The sequence below is a fragment of the Alnus glutinosa genome, chromosome 9 (assembly GCF_958979055.1).
Source record: "Alnus glutinosa chromosome 9, dhAlnGlut1.1, whole genome shotgun sequence".
In the NCBI taxonomy this organism is placed as follows: Eukaryota; Viridiplantae; Streptophyta; class Magnoliopsida; order Fagales; family Betulaceae; genus Alnus; species Alnus glutinosa.
The window spans coordinates 28,003,214-28,025,882 of record NC_084894.1 but is presented as its reverse complement, the minus strand read 5'-3'; the positions used below and the strand labels follow the sequence as shown (position 1 = coordinate 28,025,882).

Here is a 22,669-nt window from a genome sequence, read left to right as displayed (position 1 = left end):
ATTTAAAATTCACTTACATTTTTTTCATATTTATTTTTTAAAATTTTTCCTACTCAATTGCCTCAAAAAGTCAAATTAAAAAGAAGAAACTACACAAAATTCGTTTTTTTTTTTTTTAAGACAAATTTTAAAATTCATTTTGATATTTCATGAGTTGAAACAATTCGCCTTAACAACTGAAATATCGCCGTAACAGATAATTTTGATAACGAGTTCTCTAGCCTTAACAACGCTAAAGGCGGCCATCATCACATAATGAAAAAAAGGCCACAACGTTTAGAGGAGCTCGAGAGTGAGAGAGCCGCCGAAACAAACAACGGCTTCCGATCACCGAAGGGTTTTCTGAACTCTTCCGCAACTCTCGCTGTAAATAGACAAAGCCTCTCTCTCGTTCGAACTCTTTCATTGAAACGCACCGTTTTTTAGGGAGATACAGAATGGGAAGACAGAAAGGAGAAGGAGGTAAGGGCAAGGCAAGAGCTTCAAGCAGCAGGTAAAATTTTCGAATTCTTCAATATAAATCGCAAATTTTTTATTCTATGCATTAAACTTAGAGATTTTTTTATTTAATTATTATTCAGTTTGGCGGCGTCGCTTTTGCCGGCGGGTTCCACCGCCGCCGTTGGATTCGGCGGGTATGTCGGCGGCTCCCGTCTCGATTCTTCTCTCGCTAGCGACGACTCAATCCCGTTCGTTGTATGCTTCCTCAAGTTTGATTTTTTTCCTACAAGAAATTTTAGAAAAAATAAATGTTGAATCTGTAATCTTTCATGCAAAATTCGGTGAAATTCGCGTTAAAGCACTGTACTTTTGAATGCTACGTCATGAATTAGAGTCTAATTGCGTTGTGAATTATGGTGTATATGTGATAATTCTGCATTTTCTCTGTGTTTGATGTTTTCGGGTTTTCAGGACATAGATGGTGAAGTGGCACAGCACTTGAAGAGGCTTGGAAGGAAGGATCCCACTACCAAGGTAATTGTTATTATTATTATTTTTTTTGTTGATTATCTACCAACTTTCAAGGCTCTGAAATACTTTACCTCTCAAATTAAGTTTTTCCGAACAGGCTTAAGTGTACGACGATGTTAATATTACTTTAAGATGTTCTCTCTTTCATTTATTACTTCTAATTGGGGAAACTGCTGCCTCCTTTTTGTTATTGACAGTTATTTAAATTTTTATGTGATTGTTGCTATATGGTAAGAAGTAAGAACTCATTGGCTTCTGCTTCTTCTTCAACAGCTTAAAGCTTTGCAATCTCTATCTGTGCTGCTCAAGGAGAAGCCCGCGAAGGACATAGTACCGATTATTCCACAATGGGTATAGTTTTTCATGTCTCTCCTTCATTTAGATTTTGGTCAACATGTGTACTCTGTTTCCCCTCCCCCTGCGGCGGATCGAACACACGTTGTCTTAAAATAATTAATGGTTTTTCTCTGAATTCAATGCTCATACTGCGAAGTGGCCATTGTATTGGTGCGCTGTTGGAGTGGCGTTTTTGAGATGACTGAAAATATATGGGTTTTAAGGTCTTTCTGTGATTATTAGATAGCAACAGTAGGGTCATAATGTGAGGACCAGATGAAAGAAGATTTTGTAGTAAGAACTTGAAATGAATAGAAAAAAGTGGTTTCAGTGTGTGAAAGAGTAGCTCACAAAAACCATGGATGGATTTAAACCTTTTTTCCCTTTTCCTTCTCTCTCAGAACATAGTTGGTGTTGGTGCTGGGTTGACTCAACCTTTCTTCCCTTTTCCTTCTCTCTTAGGGGCAGCTGAGCTGGGTGAGAAGATTCGTTCTTCTCTCCCTGCGCCGCAAACTACTAAACCTTTCTAGAGATACTATTGGAAGGCTAGGGAACTCAGGGAAGGTCACTCAATGAAGTGGAATGAGGGGCTGTTAGTAGATTCCCTAGCAACTCTGAAGACGCCTATCTGTTTTGCTAAAAAGGAAATAGCTGCAGCGCCTCCGGTGAAGAATTCTGCGGGTTCTGCGAAGAAGGGATTCCTTCAAAAGGGGTTCCTCAACCCTCACCTGGCTGTGATAGCCCCTACCGCGTCTCGGGAGGTCAAGGATGTTGGGATGATAGGGCTTCACTCCCCCCGAGTTGTCGCATCATTCCTTCATCCGTAAAGGGCAATGGCTTTTCTCAATCTCAGGAATGGCCTGTGGGGTTTGATCATTATGGGGAGATAGTTGTTTGGGAGAAGGATGATGGATTTTGGGATGGGTTGCCCTTAGACTGGACGTTGGACAGGGTTCATGGGGAGGAGTCTTTGATAATCCTTGATGCCATGGAAGATGAATTCCATCAGGACAAGATGATAGCATGCCAAAAGACCAAAGGAAAGAGGGAGCTTTTGAATTTGAAAAGCTCCATTAATTACGGTGATGTAAGCACTCCCTCTAGGCGCGGGAAAGGCAAGGCTCACATGAAGTAGGGTTTTGTGCCTTCGTGGGTCTCGAGGTTTTAGGTTTTTCGGGTTTTAGGGCTTAACTCCTTGTGGGTTTTGTTGGGTTCTTTTGTGGGCTATTCTTGGGTGCTCCTTTTGGACTTTAGGGTTTTGTTGGGGTGCTTTTTGTGGGTTGACTTTGGTTGTTCTTGTGTATACTCCCTGTATATTTAGGGGCGCCTTACACTTTTTCTAATAAAACTTTTCTTACTTATAAAAAAAAAAAAAACCTTGCATGGGTTGTGAACAATAATTCCTAGAAAGCAAGAAGATAAGAAGCACTTTAGGCATACAAGTCATCCATAACCCAAAGTTCAATTTTTATCAATCAATTTCAAATTTTTTGAGCACAAAACTACACTTATGAGTACAAAAATTTCTCTTAATAGGAATTAAATAAAAATCCTACGTTGACTAGTAACAAACTCCAAATTGGAGTGGACTAAAGCCCAGACATAAAATATGTAATTTTAATAACATTCACCTATATATAAAATAAAACCCAAGGCCCACAATGCTCACAACCAGTAATTTTAGAATTAAAAAATATCTTGAACTCTAGAAAAACCCAAACATAAAATCAAGTAGTATCGACCTAATTAACTACCACAGATGTTTGTTATTGGACCAAAAAGGCTTCATTCTTTATTTTGCCTTGGTCTTAGGCTCTCAAAGGCGATGACTTGTATCTAACCATTCTATTGATGCAGCATCAGCATCTCTTAGTTATGACTTTGATATTTCAATGCTAATTAACATTTTAATCGAAATCACCAAATCATTTCAAGCGCTCTCATATATAATTGTAGTAATGGCAGTTGACCATCTGTTTATAAAATTAGGGCTCTAGGCATGGCTCTGTAGTTTGTTATGCATGATGCTAATATTTATATAATTTGGTACTTCTGGTAATTATTATTATTATTTTTAATTTTAGACTTTTGGGTGCCCTGTTTTTTTGGTAGGTATTCGAATACAAGAAGCTGTTGCAGGACTATAATAGGGAGGTTCGACGAGCCACTCATGACACAATGACTAACCTTGTAATTGCTGTCGGGTATGTTTTTTTTTTTTTATTTATTTTTTCCTGCTTCTTGTAATACCTGTTTGTAAAGCTGTGAAATTAATGAGGAGAATTCTTTGTTGATTGTAGGTTATATCTTGGCAAAGCCAATGCTTTTGCTTGAGCTACCATATTGGTAGCTTTTTTGCATGTTTAAGCTTCTACATACATTACTATGTGTAATTCATAGTGGCTCAAAAGACCCAAAAAAAACAAAAACAAAGGTTTTATAGATGCTAATTACATCCGATTAAAAATTGATGTGACTTTTAAAATTACTATTGGATCAAAATTTAATAGTGATCGAGAGATTATTCATAAACCTATGAGTGTGCGATTTTCTCCCCTGCCACTCTCTCCTCTAGCAGTGGGGCGTGTAGGCGCATTCCGCTAGGGATCTACTCCGGCTAGTTGTCTCTGAGTTCTACAAGCGGAGGTGCTCCAAGATATCGTCGTCTTGGTATGTCTATCTTTTGGTTCTAATCTTCTTCCTATTTTTTTTTTCCTTTCTTTCTTGGTCTCTCTATTATGGCTTTAGGAGCTGCTCGAGTTTCATTTGCTCTGGTTTAGCTAGTAATGGAGCGTTGCTTCTCCGTGGAAGCTAAAGCTTTCTCCTTTTCGTTGAAGGCAAATGAGTCCGAGCTTCACTTGGAGGAAATGAGGAAGGGGTTCGTTGGGAATATTTTTCTTCTGGGCATCCATTGTTCTGTTTGGTTGAAGGATGCGGTAGAGGAGGCGATGAAGGATCTAGAGAAGAAGGATTTTGTCAAGTCCTTCTGTGAGGATGCAAAAGTTTTGATGGTTCTTAGCGGTGGTAACATGGTCAGCTGGTACCTTGAGGTGGGTGCATTCGCTGGGAGAGGTCGCAAAGGGGTTATTTGGCTACCGGAGGGCCGTAAAAGTTGGGGTTAGCCTCGGGTTGTGGCTGAGTTGCGGCAGTTGCTGGAGTTTCTCGAGGCGAAGGATCGATCTCTGATGCCCGTGGTGTCCGCTCCGGAGGGTAAACAGAAGTGGGTGGTACTCTCGTCCGGTCACTCTTTCACGGAAGTCCTACGCTCTATGACTAGCGATTATGGGAAGGTTGTGGGTATGAGGTCTTTGTCGGTGATCCCTCTTGATCTGCTACCGAAGTTGGCTTGTAATGAGTTGGCGAATGGCGGAGAGGAGGTGAGATCGATTTTGAATTGTTTTGAGTTTAAGTCTTGGTCCTTTGGGTCGTCGACAGCAGCTTCCTGCGCTGCAGTGAAGAAGAAGCATGAGACGATAGTGACGAAGGGTAGTTTTGTCCATCATTGCTTGATGAAGCTTCTAGGGCTTTGTTAATTTGGGTTAGACCGGGTCAAATGTTGTCTGGGTCGTTTAGTTGGGTTGGGTTTTAAGCCCAAAGGATTTTGGGCCAAGGCTGGTAGCCTCTCAAGGCTCCCACGAAGAAGCCCATTCTTCTTCACTTCAAGTCTTCAGGCTGGGAAGGAGCCTGTTAAGCCGTTGATGAGATTTCTTCGCCGGAGGTCTTGACGGAGGAAGGTTTTGGGTTTGACCCAGTGAGCATTGCTTTTTGATCAGGAGGGTTTTGTGGATGGTTCTCACTTGCCTGTAGTGACGGTCATTTCTCCCTCCTATTTGGGTTGTAGCTCCTCAGGCATTCCCGCCGATGACAAGGATGGGTTGTCGAATGGTGAAGAGGTTGAGGATCCCTCCTTGGAGTTTCATCTTCAGATTGTAAAGCTTGCGCGTCCAAAGAACAAAGGTAAGAGGGAGGTGTTGAATCTAAATAGCTCCATTAAGTACGGCCATGCAAGCGTGTCTTCTTGGCAAGGGAAAGACGAGGCTCACATGCTGTAGCATGTATGCTCCATGTGGGTTCTAGGTTTGAGGGTCTTAGGGTTGAGGGTTTATTTGGGTTTCTTCTTGTGGGCTGTTTTAATTGTTTCAGTATACATAGGGGCACCTTACACTTTTTTTATTTTTTTTGATAAGTAAGATTAGTTTTATTAAAAGCGTAAGGCGCCCCTATGTACACTAAAAGTATACAACAGGAGACACCTAACTAGAAAGCGAAATCCCAAGAACAAGCCCAAAAGACAAAACACCCTAACAACACCCACAAAACCCTCAAACCCCCCCCCCCCCCCCCCCAAAAAAAAAACCCACTACAACAAAACCCAGAGACACCCATAGACCAAGCCTATTGAAGACGACCTAAACCACAATAGACACCCCAAAAACCCAAGCCAGCCGAAACTGAACTACAAAGCAATACCAAAAAGCACCGGAAAAACAACCCACAACCCGCCAAAGCCTACTTCACGTGGGCCTTGCCTTTCCTACGCCTGGCAGGAATAAAATCATCGCCATAATTGATGGAGCTATGCAGGTTCAGGAGCTCTCTCTTTCCTTTGGACTTTTGGCGCGCAATCATCTTGTCCCGCTGAAATTCTTCTTCCATGGCATCTCGAATTGCCATAGCTTCCTCCCCAAAGTCCCCAGCCAACGCAAAATCCTCATCCCACGCCCAATCTAATGGTAATCCATCCCAAAAAACATTTTCCTCCTCCCAACCTACAATCTCCCCGATATGATCATAACCTACAGGCCAATTCTTAGATTGGGATAATCCATTTTCCTCAACAGAAAGAGGAATGATGCACCCGCTCGGAGGGGAGGAATCACCTACCACCCCGACATCGGCGACCTCTCGAGGCAAAGCGGAGGGGCCAGAATCAATCGGGCGAGGGTTGAGAAACCCCTTCCTGAGCATGCCCTGCTTCACTGGAGACTTCACACCCTTTATCGCAGGAGGCTCAGCCGTCAATACCTTATTGACAGCAAGGCTAGCAGACAACTTCGAAGCTTCCATAGAGTCCGATAATAACCCATCATTCCACTTCACTGAATGACCAACCCTAAGCTCCCTAGCCCTCCTGATATAATGCTGGAAAGGTTTGATATGCAGCAAGGGGGGGGAAGAACGAATCTTCACCCCCAACTTAGAAGCCCCTGAGAGAGAATCAGCAGCATCAAGGACGGGAAGCTCTGAACTACACGAGCTTCCGGAAGAAATCGACCTCGCTAACATCCCAGCCGGAGTTGGAACAGCCGACCAAAAGGGAGGAGCCTCGCTAGACACTGCAAGGTTTGAGCCCTTCAAAGAACCTGGGGACTGAGAGACCTTCTCCGTCAGAACAGAAGAGGATCCTTGCACAGGAGACACCGGAGCAGCAAGAACAGGAAGCGTTGGAGAAAAAGAGACCCGCCCAGAAGACGCCGGAAATGAGAACGGAGCAGAGAGCGACTGTACGGGATCTGCAAGATCTGCCGCCGACGGCCACTCAACAGAGGGCGTCGGAGCCAAAGCCTCCGGGCTGAGAGATCGCTGAACGACAGGACACGCCGCCAAAGGCCTCTCAACGGAAATGGCCGCCGACTTCGACGCCTCCGGTGGGGAAGAAAGCTGAACCAGACCTCGTCGACCCGAATCCGCAGCCCTCTCAAATGGCTTAGGCACCTTAGCCCCAGCCCGAAACCGGGACCCTTTGAAAGCAGGCTTGCACCTCTTAAGCTTCCGGCCCGCAACAAAACCCAACCTACTTTTGGGCCGAACTGAGGATTTCAAGCCCAATCTATGCGAAGACCCACAAGCCCACCGCAAAACCTTGGACAGGCGCCCAAGGATCTTCACAATCTGCCTTAACACTCCAGACACGCTGTCCCTTTGCAGTGAAGAGTCGCCCTCAACATCGACTGCCCCAGACACGCACGCCGAACAACAGACACAGCCTCTGCAACTGAGACGCTCAACAGCATGGCGGTCCTTACCCAGGGGACCAGTCGCTACCTTCTCCATGGCGTTGCAACCCACTTGAAGCGGCTTCTTCTCCAAATCGCAGCAACCCGACTTCCACACCGGAGACCTGCAACCCAAGACAGAGGCGGTATCTCCCGAGCGCACCACCTCCGCGAACGATGGAGAACCAGTTCCCTTTCCCTTCTTAATACCCGTCGGAGACCCATCAGTGACTCCCCGAAGATCCAGAGCTTCGCTCTCCCCCCCCTTCGTATTCCCCTCCGACGAAGACATCCCACCACCCGGCGACCGATCCTTTAATCCGAGAAAAGAAAGCAGCTTCCTCAACTCTCCCACCACCCGAGACCAACCCCATCCACCACGGCCTTGAGGGAGCCAAATAGCCCCTTTCCGACCACCCTCAGCGTAGGCTACCACCTCTAGGAAGCGGCCGGCCTTGTTCCCACTCCCTCGAACCATCAGAGCTTTTGTATCCTCCCGAAAATACTTGACGAAATCCAAACCTGGATCCTTCAAAGCCTTCTCGACCGTGGCCATCAACCACGCTGAGCCCTGAACACCAAGAACAATGAACCCCCCAAACGCCTTCCTCCTCTCTTCCAAACGAAGCTCAGGCTCTCCTGCCTTCGTCGAAAAAGAGAAGCATTTTGCTTCCACGGTGAAACAACGCTCCATTAAAGCCTATCCTGAAGGATCTCAGGACAGAGTTTTTGGTGGTGCTTTAAGCTAGGTTGCTGCTAGTTTGTTACTAATGTAGTCTGTGACATGAATGAATATCTCCTTATCACATTTTTTTTGTGTGCTGATGGTACATTGATCTGATCAATACAGCAAGTTAATAAGATCTTATATTGTTTTCAGCAAGGATCTTGTCTCAAGTTCATGAATTTATATGTTTTTGAAGGATTTACATATAGTTGTAGCATATTTAAGCTTTCCATTTAATAGAATTAATTTCTGTAGCACCTTTCATCATTTTTTATTAGCCTGAGATTACCCTGATTTTGCCCATGTGCACTGGTAATTTGCTTGTGTAACTCTTGTATTTGTTTCGCAGGAGAGATTTAGCTCCACATCTGAAGTCTTTGATGGGACCATGGTGGTTTTCTCAATTTGATCCCGTTTTTGAAGTTTCTCAAGCTGCAAAAAGATCATTACAGGTTTGTTGCCTTAAAAATTACCATGTTTTAAATGTTAATTTTACATGGCTTGTAATGGGATATTGCCGAAATGATTAGTCTGCTGAACTATAGAAGAAACAGGAGGATGTAAAGCAATTTATGAGTTGCTTCATGAATAGTGAAATGTTCCTGTGGTATGAATTGGACAAACAGGAGGATGTAAAGCAATTTATTGATTTCTCAATTGTACTTTTTGGAAAAATTTATTTGGTGGTTTATTAGCCTTGGATGTTAAAAAAGATTGGCTACAGGTGCTGTTTTGGCCTGTTGACCTAGATTACCATTTAACATGTAGGGCCTGAATGCCTTCTACTTTGAAGTCAACCTTGAGTAATTTGCTGACATTTGTCTAGATGGTCTTTTCCAGCATTGGGTTGGGTGTGAATGGTGCCGACGGTTGCCAGTGAATTGAAATTTATAGTGCAGAGTATGCTTAGAAGAGTGCTTATGATGAACATTTAATTTGCTGAATATGAGATATGTTCATCAGAAATTTTTATTTATTAGCTTTTTTTTACAGATAAAATTGTACATTTAAATATGTCTACCTATACAATTTCAATGCCTATCTGATAAATTTGCCAAAATTTTCATAAACTTTTCCTTCTATGCATTTTAGAGCAATTATTTTTTTCTTTAGGAGATTCGAATCTGTTTCTATAGTGTAAATATGCTTATCTCATCCTGTCAAGTGAACCTCATAAGCAGCTTGTCAATGCATTTATACCTATCTGTTTAATTATTCAATTAACGGGCAAGTTGTGTTTCTGACTTCAGTTTAGGTTTTAATCTTACTTAAATTGTGAACAACAGGCAGCCTTTCAAGCACAGGAGAAGAGATTAGATGCTTTAATGCTATGCACAAATGAGATATTTATGTATCTGGAAGAAAATTTAAAGCTCACACCAGAAAATATGTCTGATAAAGCAGTTGCTTCGGACGAGTTGAAAGAGATGCATCAGCAGGTAAACATTTGCTTGAGCAAAAGATACCCCCTTACTACCTTTACTTTATCGCGAAGGAGAAAACTTAAAAATGAAAAAAAGAAGAAGATATAAAATGGTGCCTAACATAGAAAAAAGGGGAAGAATAGTAAATTCCTTCTCACTCAGCTTCCAACATATCCTTGAGCGTTACTCTTCCAACTCTATTCCTTGGTAACCCCTTCCCTTTCCTCTCTCACTGCTTGGACCACAAAAAGAGAGAGATAGGGTAAAATGCGCCAACCTCGGGTTTTATTACAACTACACGGACTTCCCTCGCACTTCTAGAATTTCTTGGATCTCCCTCTAGTTATTATACATGACATGCACTTTAGCCCCTTTTGTCTTTGGAATTAACAGCTCAATCTTACATTTAAAAAGAAAAAAGAAAAAAAAGAAAAGAAAAGTGGAAGCTCAATCAAAACCTCAGGAAATTACTTAAATATCCCTCAACTTAGGCCAAAAAGTTTCCAAAGACCTAAAATACTGTTGATATTCTTCTTCTTCTTCCCTTTTTTTCACCAATTTTTTTTAGTATATGTCTGTCTAGTGTCTCTGGCAAATTGGTGGCACAGAAGATACGTACATACCTTTACTCTGCTCCATGTTGCCACCGCTTCGTGGTGTATGGGTCCTTTGCTATTATATAGTCCTCAGTTCTGTTTCATAAGACTCATGTAGTCCACCCCCCAAAAAAGTTCCACTAGACTCCCGTGTACTAGTTATTCAAGCACCTCCTAGAAATTCAATACCCAATATCTCTTAGCATTTAAATTATTAAGTTATCCTACCATTTGAACCAGTCTCTTCACAACCCGTGTTTTTTTTTCATTTTTTTAGGGAGTGGGGGACAAACTAAGAAAAAAAGGGTAAAAATTTTATGGGTTTCTCATAGTATGGTCATTCTTCTTATTGGTCAAAAGGAAAATTGACAGCAAAGTCCAAACGAATCAAAGCTTGCAGGCTGCAAGTGAAGGTCGTGGACCATGAGGCTGAAAACACCAGTCATTTTATGTACTTTTGCACTCCATCGGCCAACAATGACTTCTCTATTGCTGATCACTCCCAATTCTTGAACCACATTTGAACCTATTGAAGTTTCTGAATCATGCACCACTCTTTTTTTAGAACCCCGAAGCTTCATTTCCTTGAGAAGTTGCCAACTAGACCACCACTTTAAGCATTGAAACCCAATTGTGGATTTCTGATTCAGTCACCTCACTAGGACATTTGGGTGTTTAACCAAAAAGTCATCTAGTTGTTGCTTTCAATCTGAGCCATACAATTTGTGGATGATACAATTGATCTTCTTTGATCATGGGCTTTGTGGGGTTTGATTCAGATGAAATTGATGCCACATTGTTTAGAGTTGATTCATGAGAGTGTTTTGTATGAAGCTTTGCTCCTTCTTGGTTGAAAGAGTGTAGCCTCATTGGTATATTGTATTCTCCCTGTCTATTAGGGTTGCGCCCCTTTGCGCTTAATTAATGATAATGAAATTACCTTTAAAAAAAAATATTGGTAAGAACATTTCTCTTTGAACATTTCTGTTTCAAAGATAAGAAGGTTGAGGTTTCATTCATGCTAGAGAAAGAGTATTTGTTGCCTAATGATAGCCAAGTTGGGTGCAGGCAGGAATATGTTCCTCACTGTGTACAAGTATCATTATATCTCTATCTGTTCAATGTATACTCTATTATTTTCCCATAAGGTGGTTTGCCATTATATTGTGTCTCTGAATTTCTTCTCCAATATTCTTGAATTGCAGGTGATATCTGGATCGTTACTGTCACTGACCACGCTACTCGATGTGTTATTTAGCATGCAATTAGAAAGACCTGTTTTTGAAAATGTAGCTGCTGAACCAAAACATGCTTCAAAGGCTAGGGAAATTGCTATTTCGTTTGCTGAAAAGTTGTTTAGTGCTCATAAACATTTTGTTGACTTTTTGAAGTCTCAAAGCTCTTCTATCCGGTCAGCTGCATTTTCTGCATTAAGGAGTTTTATAAAAAACATTCCTCAGGCTTTTAATGAAGGAAATATAAAAACTCTTTCTGGCATTATACTTGGTGCTTTCCAGGAGAAGGATCCTACTTGTCATTCATCAATGTGGGATGCAGTGTTACTATTTTCTAAAAGATTCCCTGACAGTTGGACTTCCTTGAATGTTCAGAAAACTGTACTCAATCGGTTTTGGCATTTTCTCAGGAATGGTTGCTTTGGATCTCAGCAGGCTTCTTACCCAGCTTTGGTTCTATTCTTAGACACTGTGCCGCCTAAAGCAGTAGTGGGAGAGAAATTTTTTCTTGACTTTTTCCAGAGCCTATGGGCAGGAAGGAATCCGTCCCATTCCTCAAATGCCAATAGACTAGCATTCTTCCAGGCATTTAAAGAATGTTTTCTTTGGGGATTACATAATGCATCAAGGTTGTAAGTTTTTCTTTATTATTTTTTTCTTGTGGCATCTTATATTTTGTAGATCTAGTTGCTTGTGCATTCAGTGGAGCTTGAGTTCATTTTTTTTGTTATTATATTCTTCTTTGCTGCCATGTTTATTCTGTTTTTTTTTTCTCCTGCTTTTGTGATTGTGGTCTTCTGTTTGATAGCAGATACTGTGAGGGAGTGGATTCCATCCGTCATTTTCAAGTCACTTTGATTGACAATATTCTTGTAAAGCTTTTGTGGCAAGACTACACGTTTTTTGTCAGCTTAAATAACCAGGACAAAGTCTTCTCTGGAATATCAGCAGATTCATCTGAGAACAGTGATTTGCCTTCTAATGAGAAGAAAGTGGAAACATTGACTATTAAGTATCCAATGAGCTATTTGCGAGACTTGGGGGAATGTATTATTGGAATTCTTTCAGGCATAAGTTTAGTGGAACATGATCTGCTCTCTGCTTTCACTGTGGAATTTCAGGAAACTTGCCTGGTTTTGCTGCAGCAAACAGAGGACAAAGAAAGATCTACTGAACGTTTAGATCGGGTCACTCATTTTATCTCATTACTGGAGCAACATGCAATTCATAGAGGTGAAAATTGGCTTTTGGTTGATTTGGTGGGACCAATGTTGGTGAAGTCTTTCCCATTGATAAGATCAATAGTAAGTTACTATTGCACAAACTCTTCTGATTGGAGTAAGATTGAAAATACTGTTTATTTATTCTACTTCTGTGTGAATTTTGTTTTTTTAAGATATCTCACTTTTCTACGTCACTGACACACACATGCACCTGAGATATGCACACTGTACCACTTGTGTGCTCATTGTCTGCCATATGAGTTCCATGCTGAGTCTTAATGCACCAAATGGGGACCGTCTGTGAGTATTGTCCATGCTAACAGTCGTGTATTAGAAAACTTCAATCCTCATGGCATCTTTAGCTAATGGGGGCCATGAGGGGACAGTTTTCCTGGTGTCTGCCTCAGAATGGTTCATGTGATACTCAGGTGGCCGCCTGGCCATCAAAAGAAAGAGACAAAAGAAAAGGGAAATGAAAACCCATGTCATGTGAAATGAAAAGAAACTGGTGTTTATGAGAACACTGAAATTTTTGCATTCTAATGTATTATTTTACTTTATGAAGGTTTTAAGAAAAATAAAGGAGCAATATTATTTAATGTTGGGGAAGGCCTTAAAACAGTGATTTCTTAATCTCTATATACACTACAGTTTGAGCAATTCTACATGCCCTACAACTATGCAAGGAAAACTAATTTCCGTAAGAAACTTTTTTCCTTTAGTTATCCATTAATTACTAAAAGTTGTCTTTTTGCAGAGTTCAATTAGTAATTGAGATTTCAGAGGTCTTATACATTGAGTATTCTTGTTAGAATCCATGATATAATTTTATATGTTCTCTTTCTTTACACATATTCATTCTTGAATTCGATTTTTTTTTTTTTTTAATGTCAGGACTCACCAGAGAGTGTGAGGCTTCTATCAGTTGCTGTTTCTGTATTTGGACCACGCAAGATACTCCAAGAACTTTTTATTCACAATAAAGGTCACTCCTCTAGTTGTGTGTCTGGTGGCAGGGATAAACAATTGAAGGAAGAGCAGTTTATGCAAATGTTCAGTGAAATTTTTGTTCCTTGGTGTTTGCATGGAGATGATTGCTCTACCAGTGCTCGACTAGATCTATTGCTTGCCTTGCTTGATGATGAATATTTCTCTGAGCAGTGGGCTTCTGTTGTAACATATGCAATTGACTTAGAGCATTCTGGAGCTGTGCCTGACTACCGAGTCTCCGACCGAATAGCAGTGTTGGCAGTGCTGTTAGAGAAAGCAAGAAATAAAATTACAATTAGGAAAGGAGAAGATTTTAGTTCTCGAAAAGGTGCCAAACCAGATCACTGGCATCATGAGCATTTAGAACTGGCTGCTCTTGCTATTGCCCGTTCACTTCCTCCCTTCAGAAGTTCTGATGCTCAGTTTCTGTGGTATGTGAATCAAGACTTTTTTAATGATTTGTTTCGATCATGTCTGACTCTGAATCAGGAATTGACATCATGGCTTATGACGAAGTAAATTGAATATTTAATGTGATATTATACCTCAACCATAAGAATAGCACAAAAAATGAAGCAACAATCATATATAAAGTGTTCGTAATGCATCATATCTGTAACTTGCTGTTCTGCGGTACTTTGGTAGTTCACTCATTTTGAGGTTTCCATATACAAAGTAACTCTTGCACATTCTGCATCAACCCTTGCTTTACCTTAAGCTCTTCTAGTTTATCAATATGATGCTCCTTTCATGGTGTGTTACTTCCCTATCTGGCCCTTTGGTTGAATTTTATATAATGACACAAAAACTACTTTGAGGCATTGCTTCCAAAAGAATCCCCTAGCCAAAGACTAGCTTCCTCTTCATAATTTTATTTTTCATCAGAATTGCGTCTCTGTTTAGCAGTCACCCTTTCCCTGGAGTTGACTATGTCCTATTTGTAGGAAAGTTTTTATTATCTTGCATTTGATTGGAGATTTGAATGAATTTCGACTCTTTCAATGGTGATTGTCTTGCATTTGAGTTTTTGGTGCTTATACCAGAAAAGCTTGAAATTGATGACTTGAGTGTTTGATTCTGATTATTACATATTGTGACCTTAAGCATCTGCCTTGTCTTCAGTGCTGTTCTTGGTGGGTCGAAAGAAGGGGATGAAACTTCCTTTGTGTCCAGAAATACATTGATCATGATATTTGAGGAGCTTTTCAGAAAGTTACTCTCTTTTATTCTGGAGTCAAAGATGACTTGGGTCAGGGATGCAGGTTCTCTGTTAGCTGCTGGGGCAAAGAGTTATGGGGTGGGACTGGAAAGCTCTTTCAACGTGTGTGAGATGGCTCAGTTTGCTCTTGAAGTACTTGACAGTAGCTTCTTTTGCTTAAAGACACTTGGTAAGGAAAATGGGCTACTTCCATGTATTTCAGCTGCAATATTTGTTATCGAGTGGGAGTTTAGTATTGGGACAGCAATAGATGATGCAATTGATGATGACTCCAAGAAAATAATCAAGGCCAGGTTGGATTTTGGTGAATCAGTGCATGTGTTTTATTGTAAGATAAGTAATCAATTCTGGAAAAGCCTCAGCATACACAATAGAAGGAAATTAGGGAGTATCTTGATTCAGTCTATTCGTACTGCCATCTTCAGTGAAGATAGACTAAATGCCGATAAAATCACATCTTTGTGCTGCTTGTGGATGCTTGAGGTTCTTGAATGTCTTTGTCAAGATCGAGATGAGGAACAAAATCTTTTAGGTCAGCTTCTGAGCAAGAGTGATACGTGGCCATTGTGGATCAACCCTGATCTTAAAATCCCCAAGGTAGAAGCTGCGTTGGATGTTGAAAATGCACCCATTGATATTCACGTGAGTGGGATTTTGAATAACTTTTTCTGCTTACTCGATCTGATTAGGACAGTGATGTGTTATTGATGCCTTATTGTTGTTTTTGTTTTGTGTTATTTATTTTAGATAAAAGAACATTATGCAACACGCCGCTTCTTCAGTGCACATGCCCATTGCCCCACATATTGACCTGAATTCCCATCCTATCCTAGGTGATTTAACAAGCCCTCAGATGCCTTTTGGCATTATCAAATTGTTCTTCAAAGTACCTCTATGATAGTATTGTGCTTTTGGTTCTTGGTCTGTCGCCTGTCGGTTTGGAGCATGGTAGCATGCTTAGAGCTATTGGACCTATCTCTTTTTTACCACTGTGGTATGCAGTTCACACTTCGTGTTAATAATTATTTGCCATGTCGGCTACTGAAAAAAATTGAAAAAAAAACATTATTTGTCATGTCAGCTTTTTAAGCACTCTACTGTTTTTTTTTTTTCATATTTCTTCTATCAGAAAATGTTAATTCACAATTATGATCATAGTTCTTTCCTAGTTCTAAGAGTAATCCTGATGCATGGACTCTCTGGCCCATGTAGAATCCATCTTAGTAGGTTGTTGGACAAACAGGTAATGAGATCCCATTTATGCCTCTAGCACGGATATCATTCTTATTGCTATTTCTATCACTTTAGTTATTAGTTATGCCCACTAGCACTAGTTGAAATTAATGTGATCCCATCTAGTATGGATGCAAATCTTATGAGCTATGATTTCTTCAAAAATAGGCCACTGTTGCAGGCCTTTGTCCAGCGCTGACAAATAACTAAGCACAAATTTTGGATCTTCACACTTCCAGAGGCCCTCCTGATTTAATATAGACCACCTGGTAGAAATAGGTTATCTAGTTGCCTGACTTGATATGCCACCATTGCTAGCTATGTCCATTTTAAACAATGTTCCATTTTTGTACATTAAATAATATACATCTGTGCGTAGTTGGTGGTGGATTATTTCTTTTACATGCCAAATAATATACATTGCCTGGGCAAGCCAATAGTTGCCAGTAAGCACTGTAGATATTTTTTTTATTTATTTATCAGCTTGATTCATAAGAGGGATACTCAATCCAATAAGCGAACTGTTGCGTTTAGGCCACACTTTCACAATTTTCCTGATAACAGCCCCTGTACCAATGGAAAAGGGGTTTGATATTAGGCTAAGCTTCAAAGTTTTCTTAATACCAGCCCCTGGCACGATGAAAAAAGGGTTTAGTTGATTCTGTTAAAATTCATGTATTTAGTTGTGCAAATTGTGTGAAATCTTTCAATAAGATACAAGAACTGTATGACCTACAAATTGCAAAATATGCCAACTGCAGGCTTCTGGGAGTAACAAGTTTGTTTCTTTTATCAACAAACTTATCTTGAAAATTGGTGTAGATAGAGTTTTTGGTTTGGTTGAACATATTCCATCTTCACCCAAGGAAGCAACTAAGGAAGAGGTTACTTCTCAAGCTTGGCTTGCTGCTGAAATATTGTGCACATGGAAATGGCCAGGAGGCAGTGCTGTAGCTTCTTTCTTGCCTTTACTGAGTTCATATGCCAAGTGTAGAAGTTATGGTTTCCAGGAAAGCTTGTTGGATTCCATTTTCAACATATTACTTGGTGGTGCTCTTGTTTGTGGAGGAAGAAGTGCACATAGTTTTTCATACGTGTGGCCTGCTTCAGGTGATGAAGTCAAGGATATTGAAGAACCCTTCTTGAGAGCTCTTGTATCTTTTCTTTTTACTTTGTTCAAAGACGGTATATGGGAAACAGAGAAAGCTATGACACTGTTTGAATTTCTTGTAAATAAACTTTTTATTGGTGAAGAAGTAAACAGAAACTGTTTGAGAATTCTTCCTCCTCTTGTGAACATTCTTGTACGATCATCATGTCGAAGGCACATTGGACCTGGTGAATCTGCTACAGACACTAAACTTGATTCATCTGAGGAAAATCATATGCAGGATACTATTGAAGGCTGGCTCCGAAGAACTCTATCGTTCCCACCTTTGGTTTCGTGGCAAACAGGAGAAGGTAAATTCATGTTTCTTTTTAATCAATAAATATAAGTTATCATTGAAAGGGCAAGGGAGGATTAGTAATATGGATCATTGGAAGGGTTGGTGGAAGATATGATTATAAGACCTTTTAATTCATGGCAATATCCTACTTGGGAGTTGGGACCATCAAGTGACAGGTCCCACCTTCCTCATGTTCTCTATGCAATGAAGGGCCATTTAGTTGTGCCAACAGTTCATTTTGGTGATTTTTATAGTATTTGCTTGTTAATCTACCAAATTATGTTTTGTTGTAGATATGGAAGATTGGTTTCAGTTGGTTTTATCCTGTTATCCTTTTAGTGCAATGGAGGGTATGCAAGCGCTAAAGCAGGAGAGAAACGTCAGTGCTGTGGAGCAAACTTATTTGCTTGAATTATTTAGGAAGCAGAGACATGGCTCTGCTGCATCAGCTTCAGTTAATAAGTTGCCAGAGGTGCAGATGTTGCTATCAGAGCTAATGGTAATTTCAGTTGGTTACTGCTGGAAGGAGTTTAATGAGGAAGATTGGGAGTTTTTGTTTTCTCATTTAAGGCGTTGGATTCAATCAGCAGTCATAATGATGGAAGAAATGGCTGAAAACGTGAACAACGCTATTATTAACGTGTCTACTTCTGATAACTTGGATGTTATTTTTGAAAACCTTGAGCAAATTGTTTTGGTTTCAGATCCTTTTCTTGTAGATATTGCTACAAGTGCCCTCTTATCATTTTCTCTGTTTTCTGGGCCTCTTGTTCATCAACAAGCAGAGAGAACAGAAAGATTGGACCCCATTAAAGACCGGATTCTAGAAGGTATTCTTCGCTTATTTTTTTGCACAGGAATCGCTGAGGCTGTCGCTAGTTCCTGTTGTCATGAGGCGGCATCTATTGTAGCATCTTACCGGCTTCAACATCCCTACTTCTGGGAGTTAATAGCTTCAAGTGTTGTTAGTTCTTCATCACATGTTAGAGATAAAGCAGTGAAGTCGGTTGAATTTTGGGGGCTAAGCAAAGGGCCTATTAGCTCTTTGTATGCCATCCTTTTTTCCTCCAGACCAATTCCTTTGTTGCAGTTTGCTGCTTATGTTATACTTTCAACTGAACCTGTTTTAAACTTGGCTATAATTGGAGAAGACGCTGCATGTTACCTGGATAGCGATACTGCTGGTGACCAGGATTTGAGCCGTCTGGATTTGTCATCAAAACAAGATATCCATTTGAAGGAGGAAATATCCTGCATGATTGAGAAGTTACCTTATGAGGTTCTTGAAATGGATTTGGTGGCACAACAACGGGTAAGTTTGCGTGATTGCATACTATATATAATCCCTGCTCTGTCTTTTCACTTTTGTCAATCTCATTATTCATAGGATTAATGTCAGCGTTTGGTGATATTTTCAGGTAAACGTCTTCCTTTCTTGGTCTTTGTTGCTATCGCATTTATGGTCATTACCAGCATCATCACATGCAAGGGATAGACTGGTCCAGTATATACAAGATTCTGTGAATTCGGTGATTTTAGATTGCCTCTTCCAGCACATTCCTGTAGAATTGTATATGGTACATAGCCTGAAGAAGAAAGACATGGAGCTTCCTGCCGAGATATCAGAAGTTGCGAGTGCAGCAACACGTGCCATTACAACAGGTTCATTGTTGTGCTTTGTGGAATCCCTTTGGCCTGTTGAAGAAGCCAAAATAGCTTCACTTGCTGGAGCAATATTTGGTTTGATGCTTCGTCTTCTTCCTGCTTATGTTCGAGGGTGGTTTAGTGATTTACGTGATCGTTCTACATCATCTGCAATTGAATCCTTTACGAGAGCGTGGTGCAGCCCTCCTCTAATTGCAAATGAACTATCCCAGGTGTGTTTGTTTGACACATGTTTTTGTTTGTAGGAAATGACATAGCACTGATTTTCAAGTAAATCTCTTCATTTTGGCGGGCTCCATTTACCTGGACATGATGGAAAGTGATTGTTTAACTTCACTTGACTGTTTACAGCTCTCTGATATTGAAAATAACTTCTTTCCGCTGTGGTTTTTAATTATTAGAGAACCACTGGGTAGCTCTGACGTCATTGCTTTTCAATGCAGATTAAGAAAGCCAAATTTGCTGATGAGAATTTTTCAGTTAGCGTAAGTAAATCAGCAAATGAGGTTGTTGCAACCTATACAAAGGATGAAACAGGAATGGATCTAGTCATCCTTCTTCCCGCATCTTACCCGTTACGCCCTGTGGATGTTGATTGTACAAGGAGCCTAGGGATTAGTGAAGTGAAGCAGAGGAAATGGTTAATGTCTATGATGTCATTTGTCCGTAATCAGGTACCTGTTACGCATAGTGGTTCACCTTTCATAATTTCTGACTGTTTTTCTTATTTCTGTCTCTACTGATAGAGGTTTCAAGACATGAAATTGTTCTTTATTGGTGGACATGATTTGATCATGGGAGTCATCAGACTGTATATATGGACCTAGCAGTGGATGTGAAGTTGGGTAGCTTGATCAGACGCAAGAAGCGTTGCCTGCGACTGGATACTCTATAGGCAGTTCCTATGGAAGGGAAAGAAAGGGACAAAATGAGACAATAAGATAAACTAGGGTTCCATTAAAAGGGACAGATGTGAGAGGAAGCTAATAATGACATGAATAGGATTAGTAACAGGCATAGTGGATAATATGCTGCTGCTTTTTTTTTCTTTTTTCTTTTTTTTTTGCGAGTGATGATATGCTTTGCTTGTGTGATGCAGAATGGAGCTTTAGCAGAAGCCATCGGAATATGGAAGCGCAACTTTGACAAAGAATTCGAAGGTGTTGAGGAGTGCCCTATCTGTTACAGTGTCATTCACACTGTCAACCACAGCCTTCCTCGCCTTGCTTGCAAGACCTGCAAACACAAGTTCCATTCAGCCTGTCTCTATAAGTGGTTCTCGACTTCTCACAAATCAACTTGCCCCCTGTGCCAGTCTCTGTTCTGACCTAGACATCAACCTGGAGTCAGAAGCTTAACAAAATTTTCTTTTCTATATCACATGGAGAAAAGAAGTGGTTGAACGAAGAGTTGAAGAGTAGACGCATGCATCTAGAGAAAAAAGAGAGAAACTCTTGTGCAAAAAGAAGTAGAAAAAAGGGGGAAGCGTAGTATAGAAGTCAAAATTGTGAGCTCTCTCTCAAAACCTCTTTGAAAGTGGTTGGAGTTATTACCTGCATATGCATTTCAGCCTTTGGTTCTCTACTCTTATTGAGAGTTCTGATGAAGTTGGGGTTTTGAATGTCAGTTCTGAGCCGATCTCAGATACACAGAAAAATCCCCAGTTTTTTTGGCACTCTTTTGATTAAATAGATCAAGTCTGTGAAGCTGATGGAAGCCAAATGTGTTTTTCTTTTAGAATCTCAGCAATCTTGAAAGGTTGAATTAATTACGCCACGTTTTGAATTGTTTATCTTATAATCATTTGCTCAACCTTAATAGTGTATTAGCATTCAATCTCCCCTCCAATTTTGCTTGTAATTGCTTGTACCCCAATTCTCAGATAGAAAGGGGGAAAACGATAGAAACTATTTTTGTACAAGTGAGTAATGAAGGAAAATTTGCAACATTTTAAATTTGAGTAATGCTACTCTTTACACCTATTTATTATTCATTTTTCACTAGCTGATGTGGTGTATTTTAAGTGATTTATCTTTTGTTTTTGAAGTGACCGATATAGTAAGTCACTTAAAATATGCCACATCAGCCGGTGCGCAGAATTATTCTTTAAATTTTCCTTGTGTGCATGTGAATAGTGACAAGCACTATTCTGTAATGTCCTAAAGCTTATCAAACAAACTCAAGATTTCCGTTCTAATATCTATTTCTATCATCATTACTTTGACATTCATATTAATACGTGCAGATTAGCGTGGACGCATGCTGGATCAATCCATGGTCATCAGAGCATTGATCTCTTCCCCATGCTTCTTGTTCTCTTTTATTACTCGTAATGATATTACAAATTTTGAAGACATAATGGTAGATAAGAAAGTCCTTTGCAAATATATTTTTTTGAAGTTTTACATATCAATAGAAAGTAAAGTAAATTATAGAGTTGCCACGTATTCTCCTCTATAATTTGTGAGACGCACAAAGGAATGTACTCGCTTTCTGCTTTGTCGCCTTATTCTAGAATCACAGCTGACGTTATTAGCTACCTGTCTTCGCCCTTGGTAATTTAACCACTATTTCTTACATTTTCTTTTTCTTTCTCTAATGTTCAATTTGTTTCAGCGTAAAATGTTTTCAGCATTTTTTAATATTTGGCCGAAAATAATGGTTAGTATAAATCATTTTCAGTTTGACTGTAAAAGTTTCTTTTAACTTTTGGAAAACGAATCGTTTCCTAGATTTAAATTCTTCATTTTTACACACGTTTGTTGGTAGTCTGACTTTACCACCGAAGATATTCGAATTTTGGTATCTGATTGCTGGAATCCGACAATCGCCACCACCAGAATCCGGTCGGTGCATGAATCTGATCTGCCAAAATCCAATGTCACCAGATTTCGACGTACCAAATTCTCCAAATTGATCAGAATCTGACTAGTATAGTCGAAATCTAACCAATACAGCTAAATTCCGGCCATTTTGTTCAGATTCCGGCTAGCCAAATTGGTCGAAATTTAACCGGTACAGCCGGCAATCAAAATTTTTGTACGAAATTCGATGACGTCGTCGAATTCCGGCTAAACTAGGCCAAATTCTAGCGATTTGGCCAAACTAGCCGGATTCCGATCATACTAGTAAGATTCCGACTAATTGAGGTTGAATTTAATTTACCGGAATTTGACGACGTCTAGCCAGACGTCGCCAGATTCTGTTTTACGTCGTTGGTGATTTTTTCGTATAAACCAAATGTTAAAAAATATTTTTCAAAAAAATAAAAAATGATTTCGTTAAAAATATTTTATACAAAACAAATAGAGCATTAGGGTTAACAGATCTTTCTATAGTCATGCTCTTGCTTGTGTCCCCTTCAATGGGAGTTTAGGCAGAGTTGAAAGGTCTCGCGAGGGTCAAGTCTCTATCCTCATTTGTTTCGATGCCTCTACCGCTTTTTGCCGTCCATCCTTGGCTTATATCCAAAGTTAAATGGACCGAGACATTTTTTATTCCTTCAAGGTCATAACCATACCCATTTCTTGTTTGCTGTTTTTAAATTCGGCGTTATTTCTTTATTTTGGGTTTGTTGTTGGGAAGATCAACCCATCTTGAACTTT

The 22,669-nt window shown here is 40.1% G+C and overlaps 1 protein-coding gene across 1 annotated transcript; it reads left to right on the top strand.

The window, feature by feature from the left end:
• The first annotated feature begins 273 nt into the window (after window positions 1–273).
• Window positions 274–21,028, top strand: LOC133877037 (E3 ubiquitin-protein ligase listerin). Its single transcript, XM_062315268.1, has 16 exons — window positions 274–493; window positions 582–696; window positions 913–975; window positions 1,246–1,323; window positions 3,421–3,512; window positions 8,381–8,483; window positions 9,318–9,470; window positions 11,257–11,915; window positions 12,098–12,590; window positions 13,404–13,930; window positions 14,622–15,360; window positions 16,713–17,412; window positions 17,693–18,711; window positions 18,818–19,276; window positions 19,508–19,738; window positions 20,164–21,028. Exons 1-16 carry the CDS (start codon window positions 438–440, stop codon window positions 20,389–20,391), a joined length of 5,715 nt encoding a protein of 1,904 aa, XP_062171252.1. The 5' UTR covers window positions 274–437; the 3' UTR covers window positions 20,392–21,028.
• The last annotated feature ends 1,641 nt before the right edge of the window (window positions 21,029–22,669 follow it).